Here is an 18,691-nt window from a genome sequence, read left to right as displayed (position 1 = left end):
ATCTACCAAATTTGTCATAAATGTTTTATTTAAGTGAGAAATATCTTAAGTAGAGGAAGTACAAGGTATACAAGTTTAAAAGTTTTATTTTTTACGATAACATAGTTTTACGTAATTCTTTTTTTATCGATGAATAATTAATAAAAGTTGTAACTTTTAACTATGTTTATATTGGCTTAAAATGTCTACTAATATTCCAACGTTGAGACAACTGACATTTCGTTTAGCTGAATATCCATGATTTTGGGAAGGAGAAAGGGATTGAAAGGTGAAAAAAAAAAACGAAAATTTAACGAAGAATTTTAAAAATTTTCAAAACAATACTTTAATGAGACAAGCTCTCGCGACTCCGATTGGCCACAACGGATTCGATATTCGATCGGGGATCGAGAACGACGACGTAGTCTCCGGAGCCTCCCTACTCTACCTAAGAGCCGTTTCTATACGGCACTGTTGTTCGACAAGTCACCGACGATTAAACGATGGCACGCATCGAGCAGTACGACTCCACTTGTCGTTCTCGCCACAATCGCCGCACTCTCGACACGGAGTAGTTAGAGTAGTAGAATACAGCTTTTTATCGGAGCCACGTGTGTGACAAACGTTTGTTTACCGTTATCGAAATGTGTCGAGGCACGCGCGAGGATAACGCGTATTCTAACCCTCTCAAAGAGTTTCGATTTAATTGACTGTGATTGAAACCGATCATGAGAATGCGAGACTCGCGGAGCGAGTTGGAAAGACCGTGTGGACAGTTGGAAAGAGCGTGAAAAAATTTATTTAGCCCTTCAATTTCCTTTGATTTTGTTGATCTTCGCCGTGAAACGAGGATTAGCGTACCTTATATGAGTTAACGGTGTTATTTGTAATATTGTATTTAAAAAAATACTATTAATTGTGTAATTTCTGTTGCAATGATTACCAATGGTTGATGATATTCACAGATGTTTCTTTAGATAGTTGACGACAGATTTCGCAAATGCGAATTCTAATAATTTTTTGTAATATTTATTTCAATTATTAATTATTCAATTGTAATTTTTAATTCTTTAAATTTTTATTTATTTCTTGCTTGTCTCTACGACAAAGTATATGTTTTTGTTGTTCGATTCTTTAAATATTGTATTTGTACTTTTATTATACGCTGAGCTGGGAGCTCTGAAAGAAAATACTATATGATAAATAATTTCTCAAATTTATTTCTTATTTTAATAATATTACATAGCTTTTAATAATTTTTAATGCACATAAAAATATTGTACATTATTAACTATTGTACATTATAATTCAATTATCTTTATCATCAAATGGACCACAAAGATCTTCACACATTCATAGATTTTCTTATATATAATTTAATTTTTTTTAAGTTTGTAAAACTACGTTTAGTTAACTGCAGCAACGTTTATTTAATTGGAACATTAGCGTGTAAGGATTATGTCCTTGGCAAGTTACGAGCAGAATTGGATATTGGATACGATGGCAATTTCGACCTATTTCTTCGTTCTTAGCCTCAATTGGACGTCATAATCGCGACGACACTCTACAGTAATCGTTCAATGCCTGAACAAAGCGCAAAGAAAACATTTCATTATTTGATATGAACGACGAGGCATGAACAGTTATTAAACGTCCATGACAATGACTCGAAATCGCAATTAAATAACACGTGCGCGAGTCTTATCGTTTACATGCTATTTGAATCGTACTTGTACACGTGGTTTCTATGGGTAACATATGGTACGGTTATAATTCAATAGCACTTTTAATATCAGAAATAAAGTGTTTATCTTTGTAAAGATAGAAAAAGATATTGGCTCGTACAGAAAGATATTGATGTATCATAACAAAATAATATCAGACAAATCTCGTTACATTTTATGTGTATCACTTTGTACAAATTTCAAGTACAAACAAATTTTTTATAGAATCGAATATTATTTTTGACATAAGAATGATAAATAGAGATTAGACATGACATTTGCAGAAACTATACTTATTCGTAACTAAACAAATTTTCTTAAAAGCCGACACTTACTGGATTTTACGTCGCGGTCGCTGAAAAACGACACTACTATAATGTTTAAGTGGATAATTTTCGCGCGTTGAGACGAACAATGCGTTTTGAAACCGGCGCGAATTACTGACATTAAAACTTGCTTTTCTCGCGAATGGACTTGATAGTGTTATCTTAATAACAGTCGACGATATAGCGAGCGCGCAAAATCGATCAAGCTCTGCATCGTCTATACTTGCGTGACGTAATTATAATTGGATACCTATAAGATTAATTAACATTTATTCGGCCGCTGCGATCGTATTTTTTACGCGACAAGTTGCCCGCTATGATCAAATATTAAATATTACAGCAAGCCATTGCAATTATCATTTTTTCACAGTGAAATGAACGAGTGGTCGGTAAATTTTGTCGGAAAGTGTCTGAAAATTTTAATTCTAATATAATGCCACTTGGTTTTTTATTTTTTTTTATATAATTGTTTATTTATATTATATTCTATCGTATAATAAAAATAAAATATAATTTTGACAATAAATACACTTGTTTCTCTTTGTATTAATTAGCAAAAACTGTTTCAGTGTCAATCGATGGAATCGTTGTGAATCATGCAACAATGAATATCATAGAGAAAAAAGTAGCTGTTTTTTTTTTAAATACATATTTTTACAGTATTGATAAAAATATCATTTTCTCGTTCTCAACTTTAGCGCGTACGCAATAATTTTATCAATGTTAATGGGTACGAAAAATTCATATTTATATAAGTATATCTATATATTTTTACAACAGTAACTATAGAATATTTTGTTGTATTTATATTATAACTTACGTTGTGCCCGAGAAATTGATGTTGGAGAAATTAATAATGCAGTTTCTGTTTTGTCATAAAAGACAAATTACTTAATAATTATCAATTTGTTTCACGTTTCATATTATTAGAGAATTAGTGAACTTGGAGGTACTTGTATAATACACGAGGCTCTTGCATGCTCTTCTATCGTGTTGCTTCGAGTTTAGTTTTAGTTGTATTGAAACCGTGGTAGCGAAGAGAAGCGCGTAAGAGAGGCAGGTAATCGACCAAGCACGTAGAAATGACAGCGACGCTACGTCGAGGCAACCGGCCGAATACCGATTAAACCCCGACTCATAAAAGTGCAAATGCCAAGTGAGGAATTTTAATTACGCCGCGCCGCGCCGCGCCGTGCCGCGCCGTTTGTTCGCTCGCGCGCAGATTGAGACATGCGGGCACTGAAGAATAAATTCATGTTGTGCAGACAACAGGAGGCGACCGTGCCCGAGGTAATGAAATTTTTATCACTGTCAGATTTTGACGTCTAGCAACGCGGCGTCATTCGCCTTAACGTTGAATATGATGTAGGTACAGTCAAAGGTATATCAATAGTACGACATTTTTACAACGACATTTGTATTGTTTCATAACACGTTCGTTATATATAATACAGGATGATGTAGAATTATTTAGGACTGCGAAACATTCCGGATTGATTGTAAACTGCGACAACACCTGTCAATCTGCTCAAGTCGAATGATCAGCGCTCTCTGTTACTCTACATATGTCTATATATTCCGAAAAACAACAATACGAGTACAGATTGATATACATATATATCGCAAACGACAAAAGAGGAAAAGGTGTTTCACTTTTTGTATTTTGTGAAAACCTAGCAGCCGCTTTACATTGTATTATGACTAAAACACAACATCCATTTTAGCAATAGAGAATAGTTTGGCGGTAAGAAGTAAAAATTACTCGTTTTACCTAGCTAATTTCTTCTTCAAAGCATTATTAGCTGTTTCTAAATCGCAACTGTAAATTCATAGCTGATAATTTGTCCAGCAGCATTTAGTCAGACGAGATTGGTCAGTTTTATAACTGTGAAATTTTGAATGAACTTAATAATTCGTGTGATGTTTTTAAATAACTATGGATATAAAACCATGAAGACTTTCTCCTAAATCCTTATACGATTGACAACTGTCGCAAGATGTAGAGATCTCAATAAATGAAAACAAATTTTTGGATAAACGTGTGTTTAGAATTTGACTATTTATTTTAGAATTTGACACAGTATTCTACTGGTAGAAAAGTATCGATAAATCTCTCTATCAAAGAATTATTATTATTAAACTGGTCGCGCAATATTTCGAATGTCGCGTAAAATGGAAACGAGCGATATTGCTGATCGGTCGCGATTTGAATCAGAAGCGGACGAGACAAAATGTCATTTCAACAGACGTGGAATATCCGTCCGAGCACGTTTGCACGAATCTCGTCCGACGGACGGCCTTATTACGTAAAGTTCGGCGACGCATCTCGAACTGTTTGCTATGGAAAGTTGCACAGTGAAATGTTGTCACTCTGTACGACAATGTTTCCAACTTGTCGCAACCCGAAATTCCGTATAATCATTCGACATGACATTATTCTTAAGGTCGCTTGCCAGTTGTGTACTCGTTTGTCCGGGAATTATAATATTTCCTGTAATTAAAGACCGTCGCGTCATGATGCAGCAATTTGGACTTTTTTTGGACGTTTATCATAGTCGTGCACACGACTTCTTCGGCAAAATAGAGAAAATTGTTATAGATAATAAAAGGATTATATTATTATTTTTATATTAAATATCTCTGGATGATGGGGAAAAAAAATATCAATTGTTTCGAAAAATTTCGTCTTTTGAAGGAGGAGGATGCTTTTCTCTGATATATTACATTGTGTTTCTTATGTCTTTTTAATAATCCTATTTTTATTTTGTTTTGACAAAAAAAATAATTTTGTGCCGTTGTCGCGAATTATTGCCCGGCACTTTTACTCATCCCATACACGTCTCATCTCATTGGTATTGTCTGATTGCGAAGACTGATAGTAATTGTCTTTCTTTTTCGCTTGCAGGGCGCTATATTGACGACCATGCTGGCAACGCGGAACTTTTCCAGTAAGTATGATGCACAGGGTAAGTACCTCCGGCCCTCTTCAGCGCTCTTACACGGACTTACCACGACAGACAGTACTTTTATATCTTCCGTTAAACTTTACGTCTCCGTGTCTTTGTATATACGAATACATCCCTTCAACAGCCTACCTCAACAAAACTATGCCTTCCTTTTCCTTTTATCTATTGTACTTCCGTTTATTCGGCTTGCACTCTCACCACATAGAGGATCTATTCATCTGCCTTTTCGCTCTTTCCAAGAGGTGCTTTATAATGCGGTTGTGCAGTGCCATCGTTATACATAATATGTTATTATGTGTATATTATTACCCACCATTGTGTATCGTAATGACAAACTATCAGTTCTATCCTGACAGTTACGAGAATTAATATAAAGTCTTTTTAAGGAAATAAAATCTATTTTATTGATATTTTTTTTCTCATAGAAACGACTGCAGAATGGAGCACCTGTGTATATTTTTGCTCGTGCACAGAAATAAATTAGAGTTCTTTCTTTAACAATCCCTTGCATTAGAGATGATCGAAGGAGCGAGGTTGAGCAAGGAATCAAAAAGTTACATCACTTTTAGCACGGCGATGATGGCTGATATAGTCGGTCGTATTGTCGGTTTTTGCGGTTTTTAAATGAGCGTTTATCAGACAAATAAAATATTTTGTCCTCGCCCCCTCGGCACATCGGTTATCACGATGCGATGTTCATCTTTACCTATTTCGTATAATTCATATAGTCGATGCACATGACTCGCACCTCATATCCTGCAAGGACCGTGTCACGTTACCCAGAACGTAAGGACTTACAATTAGCCATTTACGTTGGACATGTGTACATATACTATTTTACGTGATATATAACGTAAATCTTGTGTCGCGCAAATAGCGTGACTCTCGTCATAGAATATAGAGGCGAGCAATTATCTTGAATCTTAATCCTTTTATTGCGGAATCAAATTACTTTCTTAAAGTTACTTAAAGTGATAAACAACACAAAAATTGTAATTGTATATTACATATTAATCACTTTTATTGTAACTGTATACGTAACGCGAAATAACGATGTCGCAAATTTATATTTATATTGTAACACGAAGATGATGTATATTTATCGTTCACATGAAATTGCTTCCTGCATTCAAGCTTATAATATACATATACGTATTCAAAATAATAAAAGTATTAAGAAGAATGCATCTTGCGGTTGAAAAGTATATTGAAATATTGTTTTTCACGCACATACACGTTTTCTTGTCTGATGGGAAACGAGAATTCTGGGTAACGCAAATTGTCGTCGCGGTGGACTCAAGCAGTTTTCTCTTTCATTGAATCGCCATTGTTGTCACTTCATCGAATTAATTCGGTACAAGCTAGGCAAATCATCGGGTCATGTTATATTTCTTTCGATCGGGGCATCTTTTCGATCACTATCGTAATCGATCGTTCAATCGATCAAAAATTAAGTTATTTATTGGAATAATTACTATTACAACAGCATCTGGGAATCTCTGAAAGTTCAGTAAAACTCACATCATTTAAAACCGCTGCGCACTCGCCTAAATGTGTTCGTTGACAAATTTTAGCGTTTATACGAATTTTTTTTGAAATTTTTTATCTGTAACAATTATATGACAATGTTTTTCTTTTTTTTTCTTCTTTTTTTTGTGAAAACTTGTAAGAATAATGTATGGAAATGAAATGAAATTATTAGTAAATGGCTATAATAAATGGTACAAGTGTGGTTCTCATTATCTTCAACGAAAATGCATTTTACGATTATTTGTTAAACCAATAATTAAAGGAAAGTTATGGACACACGTACATTTATTTTAGGATTTTATATAATTTTGTAAGAGATTTTGTAAGAGAAGTTTAATACTTATTATTGATTTCTCAAATGTAAAATGTAAAATGCAGGTACAGGGATACCTTAATTCGATACGCGATGGGATATTGCACGTGTCGTTGTTTGACAAAAACTTGACAAAAATGCAAAGCCTGTACGCACATTTTATGGCGCGTATTGGAGTGGGCAATAATGAGACATTGTCTTGTCTTGATGTTTTACTGGCTTTTATCGATTCTCGAAGAAGAGCATATACGTAAGAATTTTGTTAAAATGGAATATGAGAAACGTGCAGTGAACAATCGCACTGCGATCGGTCGTGTCGCCGTGATGACGGTCAATATCTAAAAGTTCACAAATTACTTGTGAAATGCGATGCAAACAATCAGATTGTACTAGATATCGACGAGTTTCCAGCACACGGGACGTATTGAACTTACAAAGCTGGTGAAATTCAATGCAGACTGATTAATTAAATTAGGTCAGTCCGATTCATTCGTTTTAAAACTGTCTGTATCGATATCCATTATTGCTCATATTCGTTTATCGATTGTTTTTACAATGTTGTGCGTTGGAATCGATCATGATTGGAACGAAGAAATTTGAATTAGAAATATAGTTGGGGCAAAGAGATAAACTAATCGAAATTAGCAAGATTTACTGAAACAATAACGTAATGCAATACAACTGTATTATTATAATATAAATTATTATTTTATTATTGTGCGAAGAGAAATTAGAATACGTAATTAGAATACGAGAATATGACTTTTAAGAATTAGATATATTGCAAATGCGAGCATTTAGCGAATGCTTAGTGAATGTTTAGCAAAATTGAAAAGATCTGTGAAAGGTAAAAATTTTCGAGGGAAAAATAGCTCAACTGTTTCGGTCCACTGGCGAGATTTGCCTACAATTGACTGTGCGTTTTATTAATGTTGATTATATCCATGTGTTTGAGTCAATGGTGTTTCCAAACTATTTATCTTTATAATTAATATATCGTTTGTGCCTCTCCCATTTTTAGAGAGAGAAACAAGCGAAAGAACATATGTACACGAGTAAATTTTTTTTTAATTTTAAATCAAGGACATGTTAGATGAATAATTGAGAATTGTATGTTCTACTAATTAATATATCGCGTATATATATTTAAAGGAATTTGAAGGATTTTCCAGCTACGTTAAAATTATAGAAAGGATTACTTAACTTTTCTTTTCTTAAATTAAATAAAGAGAATATACTAATTACTTAATATATTCTTATGTTTATATATAATATATTTTTTTTTCTAAAAAAAAAAAAAAAAAAAAAATTCGATTAATTTATTTCAGTTTGGAAACTCTTGGCAGGCGGATTGAGCATAGCCCTAAATTTAGAGCAAATTGCGCTTTTTAACCCTTATTTGTGCTACGAATTTGACATTCGAAATGTGATAGATATTTGGATGCAAAGTTAATTATTAGACATATATCTAACATCAATTTATGCAAGAATATTGAAAAACATTACATGGCTTGTCGCGTTGTAGTTTTTAAAGATTGATAATAAATTCCATTGTTAGGAAGATAATAATAAATAAGATCAATAAGAAAGACTACACATGAATGAAAATATTAATAGAAAGTTGTGTGCTCTTCAGCTCTTTATAAGAAATTTTTACAAATAATATTTACATTTTTATTTTTATGAAATGTATATGATACGTGAAAAATTAACAGATTATTATATACAAAAGCAGTAAAATATTTAGAAATGACAAATTAAAAAAGAGAAGGAGATTAAGGAGGTTGGTTGCTCAAATCAATATGATAAGAGTTGATTCAAATATATGGAGGATATTCGTCTGGGATATTCGTATGGGAATCTGTCGTCCATGCCAAAGTTGAAGACAATTGTCTGCATAGTTGTCGAGCAGTTAATTATTGAAGTTATACTCTTACACACAGGTGACATAGCAAAAATGTTACGATGAAATGTAACTCTGTAACTCTCGAAAGCATATTAAAAATGATAAGAATTTAATGAAAGTAGGTGCACAAATAATTCTTTACGTATTTAGAAAGGACTTTTACGAAAACTGAAACGATTTGTCTACATAGTTATCAAGAAATTGTAAGAATACGAGTAAAACAGCATATTGCCACATTTCAACGTGGATAATAACGTATTTGGGTTTTAGATGTACAACGAATTAAAACCTTAAGAAACAGCTAATTAAATGCATTCCACATATTCATTTGCTGAAACTCGTTTATTTCACGCAACGAAAACACACCATAGGCTTTTCCCTGCCCCGCCGCCTGCCCCGCAACGTGACGGCCACCAACCTCCTTAAAATAAGCAATAATCTTAGCTGTAATTTGGGCAGCATCAACTTTTTTCTCGTAAAAATGGCATTGCCATCTTGACAGATGAGTGCGAATATGGGTCATTATAGGCATATATTTGTATATATGCATACATATATACGTATGTACATATCTCGCTGTTATTTGCTCGACTAGCGTAAATACACGCGAGTTCGTTCCACACCCGTATAATAGATGTTCGACAAATAGTATGGCATATGCATCTATACATTGCACACACACACACACACACACACACGTGTGTGTATATTAACATGATATATACAACCGAAAAATATTCCTCGCCCCTCGCCCCTTGCCCACCCCCTTTTTTTAGATTGACAAGTAGCTAAGCATCTTGCATTCGTAGATTCGATACCTGATACACGTGTAATATGTATCTGTATAACACGTATGATTTACCCCTTGATACAGTCGGTGTTAGAGTATGTATATATACGTGTGTATGTCTCTTTTGTACATTTTAATGACATTTTAAAGAAATGTTCACACACATTTATAAAATATCGGGTAGTTTACGTATAGTTGATGGCGGATTGCTAGATTGGAACAAATACACAAAGCGAATATTCTGAATCGATAATTTATAATCATGATATCGAAAAATTTTGCGATATTCTTACATGCCTGAGAAATAAAATTTTTATTTCTTATTATATACAGATAAAAAATTAACTTGCTCATTGTTATTGGACAAACGAAAACGTGATACGATCGTTATATATGTTTAAACATTTGGTAGAGAATGTGGCGGATTTTTCTTTTATTTTACTACAATTGAGAAGGCAACTCTATGATGATTGTGGATAAACGTGGAATTTTTTATCTATAAAACATCTCGGTTGAACTTGGACATTTTATTATAGAACCAGTTATTTTACAATATTAGATGTTTCGCAGTTCTAATAGGCGATGTTCGTAGATTTTTTCAAGTCTTTTAGACTATTTATTTTCAGTATTATATAAAAAGATAATAATACGCGATAATAGTTTAACTAATCATTTTTATCGGTTTTTCGAAATATCATGTTTCGAAGTATCTCATTCTAAAGAATTTTATTTTTGCGTATGTCACGCTTTTAGCATATATTTCTCAATAACTCAGTCTTATATACCTACCATGACAGAAAATTGTTCTGGGAGCGAGATGACACCGTTTTTATTTATACGTACGAACGGCTGCTCTCTTTCACACGTCCATCCTCGTTCTATATTCGGCGCGAGTCTTTGTTCGAGTGACTGCGAAACAATTAACTTTTTATCCTCTCGCGTCTTTGCCCTCGAGCTTTCTTCTTATACCCTTTTTCCTCTCCTCTCCTCTCTCTCTCTCTCTCTCTCTCTCTCTCTCTCTCTCTCTCTCTCTCTCTCTCTTTCTCTCGCTTTTTATCTCTCTTGTAAGAGCCGTCGCCAAAGCTCGAACTTTGACTTTAATTAAATTTATTTCATCGTTTTGAGCCGAATCTCGAACTTTAAGCTTTTCCAACTTTTCCGCGCTCCTCTCTCTCGGCACGCGACTTCATTCCCTATCTTCGGATTTACCTTTTGCTTCTACAGGGAAGAAGGGTGTTATATCCTTGAGCTTCTGCACATTGTTATTATGGAAATCGGCTTTAAGAGCTCCGCGACAAACTCCGGATGAAATACAGATTGAGAGTACAGATGCGGTTTCTTTAGCCAAATTGCTTTTCACGCCGTATCTTGATCGAGACAGCTCATGATAGAAATACCGATCTTGAAAGATTTATAATTCTTGAAAGTCTGTTTGTGAAAGAAACGATATTAATGACATTTCACATTACGCGTTAATGAACGGGCGTGAAAAACTGACGTAAAAAGTGGGTTTAACTTTCGGTTCTTTATTTCTGTATTTGGGAAACCAAGTAAAAAATTAAAAAAGAGTATCATCAGTTATCATCGTATATATTTAAATTTTATTTAAATCTTATATATAACTGCGCGATTGTGTGTCATCTGTGATCTAAAACAAACATTGCACGTATGGAACACATTGGCATACAACATTCTCTCCTAAAACGATTCGTTACGGATCAGTTCCACGTGATTCTCCGCTTTCGTCAGTAGCTGCAATATTAAAGAGGATTTTTTTATGCTTTTACTCTTGTGATGAAGTTTACGTCGAAACAACCATGTGAATACGTTTGAATTGTTACACATTTGCAGCGCACAAAATTAATCACAACTCAAGATATTGACGTGTCTTTATCTTTTCGATAAAATTAATATTTATTTTTTAAGCTATTTATAGCTTAAGAGCTTCGATTATTTGCATTGTATTTTCTTGATTTGTTATCGCACAAGGTAAACTTTCTGACAAAATTGATTTCAACAGCAATTTGTATGTGAAATTAATCAAAATATTTTTCCTAACTTGTATAATTAAAAAAACAATTAATATTAATTCTTCGCAGAACGAGTGGGGCTTTCAAGACTCACTCGATATTTCCATTTCGAATTTTACGGAGACTTTACGGACTCTCATAAAAAAAATCAAACCTAAACAAGAATCAGGCATATTTAACGGTACAAAAAGATTTTTAAAACCTTTGAATTACATAAGTATTTTCCGGGACTACGGAGTAAACGTTTAAATCAAGAGTTACGTCGTATTTCTCGCGGCCATGAATTTTGGGCGTCATATAAATTTATGTATTTCTGGCCGCGCATATTCCTACCGCGGATGGCAGGACTACGCGAATTACGTATGGGTTTATGAATCTCAAACTGCGCATAGGGCCTCGTGGGTTTCCGGAGAATCCATGAATCCATGAATTTCTGAACTAGGGCTCTGCCTGTCTGCCAATGTCCTCTCTTGAGAGAATGCGAGCAACTAGTATTGACGAACAAATCTTTCTCTCTCTCTCTCTCTCTCTCTCTCTCTCTCTCTCTCTCTCTCTCTCTTTCTACATATCTCTATCTCTATCTATCTATCTCTACCTACCCATCTATCTCTACTTTTACTCTACTATCTATGACTGATTTTTTTGACGAAGGTAATTTGTATCGCGCGAAATGGGTCGGAGGTGCAAAATGGATGCGCTTTATTCTTGTAATGATTTTTTTCGCTCTTATTTGATTCGATAATAGAGTAGGGCTCGAGTGATATACGATATATCACGTATACATGAGTCCTCGGATATACATGAGACGTTACACACGATACAGTCGACGATATTAGATCGTGAGGGACGATCGATTCGTGAGGACTTCCAGTTGAAATCGAATTTTGCCTCGGTGAAAAAGTCTCGATAAAAATGGCATTTACAATTTATCTCAGACGTATTTTTTTATGTATAAAATCAGAAAAAAAATATTTTTGTTTACGGAACTTTAAATAAAATATCTTATATATTGTAATTGTCGAAAGAATGTATTACTTATTTTATAATAATACTCAATTTTTTTAAATTAAAATACCATTATGAAATTTTATTTCACTCATTATATTTCTATAGCAAAAAGTTCAATTACGAAACGTGATTTGATAATTAGCAAGAATAATCCGCAATTGAAGGTACGATGCATTGTTTAAGGTTTAAGTTAACTGAACCAGTTGAATGTTTCAACGTTCTTTATCTGGTACAAGAATGAAGTTTTCCATGCTAAGGTCGGCACGTTAATCCGGCTTGAAAACGCTGGATCTCCATACGAATCGTCGTCCCTCTCTTGGCATCTTGGCATGCTTTCGCTTTTCGATTCGCTAATTCGCGCATTAACCATGCGTATGTCGTTCTCTGTCACTCGCTTTTTCTACTTTGACTTTTTATGCATCTACATCTATTGTATTTTGCACGAATGGTTTGCACGTTATACGCGTCACGGCACACAGCTCGAGTACTTGCATTAAACGTTGCTCTATTTTTCTCTCGTCGGGCAGTGTTATTCTCATTCCAGCAAGTATTTTGAAGACACTTTGGCTGCATTCCGATATTCTCACTGCCAGTAATGAAAATCTATAGTTTAAGTAACGTATACTATATAGATTTTCAGTATAGATTTACTGGCAGTGAATCTATCGGAACGCATAGCCATTGTTTAGATAAGTATTAGTACGTAGATAAATGTTAGTTGTTGTATAACTAAAAGTAAATTAATGTAAATGTATAGATTTTTCGCGCAATGGAGATTAAAAAAAAATAAATTTTGATATATTCCTTAAACTCAACTGTTTTAGGAATGTTGAATATATATATCCATTCTCAGTCCTATTACTCGAGCGTGGTGACATGACTTCTCTTCATATACATGTGTTGCGCACGTGGATTATACACATTGTGTATGTGTTGAATATATATGAGTTCCCAAATGATTTCGTTTTCGGAAGATTTTGAATCGAGGAAGTGCGAAATATTTTTATTTTGAGCGCGATTTCAGAGAATCGATACGCTATCCGTAAGCGGTCATTGATTCTTATATACGGTAAAAACACATGCAAAGGAAAAGGTTTCGTTAGTGGTCAGACGCGACTGCGACTGTTTCTATTGCGCAAATTCTCAATCGGTATCCTAAAAAATAATGTCTTTTCATATTTCTCCAGCGGTTTGAGCGCTTTCTTCCGTATCAATCCGTATACCATCGAACGAACGGACTCACTACGTTTGATGTAGCCTGCGAGAACCGCGCTTTTAAATTTAATTTTTTTAATGTTAAGCTCGTAACGTGTTTATATACATATGGAACACTAGCAATAAGAGAAAGTTAAAAGCATTAATTTATCTAACGAGAACGTTTTATATTCCGAAATAAATGTCTGTAAAAGTTTCGCAATAATATGAGAAGAGAATTATAAGCTATTTTCCATTAGTCATTAAAATGAAGTAAATGAAGTAATGGTCAGTATTTTTTCACAAAACTCGCCAACTTTTTCTTAGTCGAAAAAAAAACAAGATTGAAGTTACTTTTAACTTTACACTTTATACTGTCGTGACGCGCATTTCGTCATTTTTTTCTAATTTCTTTTAATTTATATACACATTGAAACAGTTTTTATCACAAATTGAATGAAGCACTCTACAGCTCACTCTATATCACAATCTGTTCTTCTTGAACGCGTATATCTTAATAAAAAGATGACGTATAGATGTCGATAGTTAAATACTTGCTTCGCTATATCGACGTGCATGGCATGCGTTTACACTTCTTACCATCTTGCATACTTTCTTCATATCTTCTTCATACCTTCGCTTATCTAATTTTCGGAAAATCTTAGTACAAGATTTTAGTACAAGGATACACGTGTGTCTGTTGTCTCGACATAAGATATCTATTTACATGCTGACAATAATCGCAGCTTTTGTCAAACACAGTTTTATACATATCTTTAGAATTCTGAAGGTGTGATTCCATTCTTTTCCATAGATAAACGAAGGTAGATTATACTTGTCGCAACATTTTAGGAAAATTAAGTCGGTGCATCGATAAAAGTCGCACGAACGAAGACAAACTTTGTCACAGCATGAACACGTTTGCTCTAATGTTTGACTTTTCCGTTAAGTCTTTCTCTGTCTGTTTCTCTTCTCCATGATTCGTTTCTCGTCTTCCTTTGGAATGGTTATTTCTATCATATCCAAACCTATACACAATCCGTTTATGTATATCTTGACCCTCAGCATTCTTGAGCTCGTCGATCGCCATGTGCGTGTCGTTTATAAATGTGTTCTACTCATTAAATTATTTTTTTTTTAATTCTTATTACTATAATATAACGTATTTGCTAAGTATGAGCAAATACCCGTTCTAATTCTGCACATGTTGAAAACATAAATAATTGTTTATTTATGTAGTAACATTAAGAATAAATATTACAGTTGGTAATTGGGTTAAATTAATTAACGAATACAAATTATAATCGCACTTGTGAGGGCTAGAATTTGTAAGGAACATAAAATATCTAATTGGAAACTGTGAACAATGATGTTTGAACGATAAAACTTTCTTTACATTTTGCGCGCACGACGTCAGTTTCTTCTTTACGCGACAGGAGATTTATATTCTCTTTTGTAAACTCAAAGGTTAGGACGTGTAAGAACGCAAGGTATAAAACTTATTTGCAAAAGATGCAAAAAAGAGATCGCAATTACATCGATACGAAAATATTTCGTGCGATCGATAATATAAAAAGTGAAATGATATAAAAATCCGTGATTACTCGTTGGTGCGACGTCGATTGCTTCAGACAAACGGTCGACGAATTTAATTAACATTATTTTCCATGCGCACGAAATGAATAACACACGGATTATATTCGCTTATTTCTGTCTCTCTTTTATTTCGTTTAAGAAAGCGGACAAGCTGGTTGCTGGTTTCAGTTCAGATTAACATTCGGCGTCTTTGAAGCGAACTTGAGGTGGCGTGTGTGCGCGCGCGCGCGCGCTCCTGTCGCATTAAGAAGAGACAATGTTTTTTTCAAACTCGAACGTTTAACGTCAGCTATAATATGTTGTGGAGCACATTTAAAATCGAGAAATGTTCTCAAAACTATCTCGAAGTATGCATTGAAAAACGGATTTAAATAAACACTCGAAGATCCCGAGTGGACCCATCTAATCCAGCCTCCATATTCTCCTAGTTCATATCCTCGTTTCAAAATTTTTTTACAACGTTTTTCTCTTTCTCTATATTTCGTTTTTTATCTTTTTTTTCCTCTCTTGTTCCTATCTCTGATAATCTTTGATACTATTTTTGTTCTGCTCTCTTTTTCTCTCTCTCTCTCTCTCTCTCTCTCTCTCTCTCTCTCTATTTATCTATCTTTCCTTTGTTTTTATTTTCCCAATGTCGATTTATTGAAACGCTCTGCGTACTCCAGGTCGAAGCATCATCACGAAGAAGGGCGATGGCTCTCAAGTGAAGGAATCTACTGACAGCAGCACAACGATCGAAGACGATGATGTTAAAGGTAGGAGATTCCCATCCTTTTTATGTCTCTTTTTCTCTTTTTTCCTTTCTTTTCTTATAATATTGGACAACATACCAAGTTTTTTAACAGGAACATAAGTCGACTTTCTCTCTAATCGAGATTACAAGCACGAGGTAAATAGAATCGGATGAGCCGACTTTCGTATCGTATAAATATTCGAAATCTTTTTACACGGATATTTAGCGATTTTCATAAACAGAACACGGGAATAGTTTCTCATCTGTGATATTGCGCTAACGACATTTCGGTGCGAGAAATCACTCGCGCAATTTCAGTTAACGTATAACGAGCACTTGTTTAAAGCCAGTCGGCGCCTAGTTGTTAAAGCACGTCGCCGTTGTACTCGAAAGCTCTGGATCCTGGTTTGAATTATGATAGCGATTCCGTCGCCGCCGCGCCGCGGTATTGTCGTCACGCGAGCAGAATAATCGCGGTGATAGTTCCGATAACAATGGCCCGATACACAAGTTCTTAACTCCAGGTAACGATTCGCGACGTATATATCTCTTTACCGCATACTCTCGTTATGGGGATTTGATGAGAAACTTAAGTACAGCCGGAGAAACTGCAGGAACTGCAGCTTAAGGTATCCCGGCTTATCGCATAATACGACTTTATTAATTATAAAGGTTAACATTGCTCTTAAATTCAATGATATATAGCTACATGATAAACATCTCAATTCTATCTGTTGAGCTCTGTTGTGCTCGAAAATCAAACTGAGTTTTGTCAAAATTTTATACATTTTATTTACATTATTTATATTTAATTCAAATATTACTATCTTGTGAAATTTAATTAGAAACAAAATTTAATTACATTTCATCAGATAGTAATAATAATAGAATTACTAAGGCCGAGTTTCACAAGTGTCGGTTAACTTTTAATCTTAGATTAACTCACTCTTCGTCTCCTTCTAACGTCCCCCTTAGAAAGAGACGAAGGGTGAGTTAATCTAAGATTAAAAGTTAACCGACACTTGTGAAACTGGACCTAAGAATGCGTATACGACTGTTTGAAAACTGATTCGAATTAAAGCATTTGTACGAAACGTAAGAGATCATGTTGCATAGACCTCTCATGCGCCGTTATATTATATATTTGGGATATTATATACATATAATATAAAGGATCTAACTGATTCGACCTAACTGATGGCCATTTCTACCAATGCGGATTAACTTTAACCTCGGTTTAATTCACTTTTTATCTTTTTCTGAACTCCTGAAATTAGAAAAGGATAATAAGTATAAGTTAGGCCGGTATTCATAGTCTTCAAGATTGTCTTAAGTAATGTCTTAACCGAGATTAAAGTTAATCGGCATCGGTAGAAATGGACCATTAATCGATCATTTTTCCGATCTTTTTTGTTTGATGTAACGTCACGCATTAACATGACGTTTACCGCAATCTATATTGCGGGAGATTAATTTACGCATGAATGTTCATATTGCGCATAAACGTAAAAAGCGCGCGCGCGTATCGATCCGTCATTAGAGGTACTTGTCTCGTTCTCACGTGCAAGCACGTGCAAGTCGATCGTTGGACGATAGCTCGAGTACCTAGTTAAGTATCTACTCGTTGCTTATTCTTTAGTCCTGCCACCCCCTTCTCACCTTGCGTACACCTGTGCTCCGATTATTGATACACTCACAGCTATACCGCAAAAATTCATGGATGGGAACGTCGATCGCGAAGAATTTCGTTTAAACTTATTTTAATTTAAAGCAAAAATTGACAGAATTAAATTATGAGAAGTGATTATAAAGCAGATACTTGATATATCATATATACTTGATTATATGAAAGCAAACATTCGAAAAAATTTGATTATTTTATTCTAACATTTTTGCGTCGGATTTACATTGTATATAATGACTGGTTTTTTTTTCGAATTGATAATGAAATTTTATTAACATATCTGTAATATCAAGTCTGTTTTTTGATTTTTTTATCATATACTTTATATAGTTTATGGTGTACTCTCGGTCACAAAATCTCAAGTTTGTCTCTCCCTCCCGGTTCGTAGAAAAATCGATCTTGCCTTGATCTTTCTCTCTGCCTCTGTAGATACTTTTGACTATACACTTGTCGATCGATCTCTTTCGTGTTTTACTTGTCTTTCGTCTGTCCGAGTTTGATCGCACGTGTACATTCTTCAAAGTTCACCGAAGATACCTATATACACAAGCGAAAAGCGAGACAGTCGATGTATACATATATACAGGTATTCAAAATTTGATTTAGGCTATTTTCCTACAAAAATGACATAGTCGCGCGAGCGCATACACACACATAAACAGAAACTCTTATTTAAATTATATTTTAATAGTATCAGAGTACGTGTTAATAGTTTTGTAAAGCTTTATCGATTATATGTTGCGATTATATATTACTCTGTATTACTTTTCCAGACCTTATAAAAATATCGTTACTAACACGAGATACGATTGATACTTGTCAGTATCTACGCTTGAAGTTTATAATATAAATAATTGTGTCTTGTGTAGTAAACATTAGCGCAAAGTACACACATATTTAGAATCATTTATT

General features: G+C 34.3%; 1 protein-coding gene across 1 annotated transcript in view; it reads left to right on the top strand.

Annotated features, from left to right (window-relative positions):
• LOC143893632 (calcium/calmodulin-dependent protein kinase type II alpha chain-like) overlaps positions 1-17,005 on the top strand; it is a 77,220-nt gene extending 60,215 nt beyond the window's left edge. Inside the window, exons 12-13 of the mRNA XM_077399202.1 lie at positions 4,935-4,995; positions 16,028-17,005. Coding sequence (XP_077255328.1) covers positions 4,935-4,995; positions 16,028-16,215 — 249 coding nt within the window. The 3' untranslated portion in view covers positions 16,216-17,005. The remainder of the gene's footprint in view (positions 1-4,934; positions 4,996-16,027) is intronic.
• Positions 17,006-18,691: the final 1,686 nt, after the last annotated feature.

Source organism: Temnothorax americanus, unplaced genomic scaffold, assembly GCF_048541705.1.
Source record: "Temnothorax americanus isolate GAGA-0224 unplaced genomic scaffold, ASM4854170v1 Scaffold124, whole genome shotgun sequence".
NCBI classification, from domain to species: domain Eukaryota; kingdom Metazoa; phylum Arthropoda; class Insecta; order Hymenoptera; family Formicidae; genus Temnothorax; species Temnothorax americanus.
The sequence above is the reverse complement of the archived record's forward strand: the minus strand, read 5'-3'. Positions and strand labels throughout refer to the sequence as shown.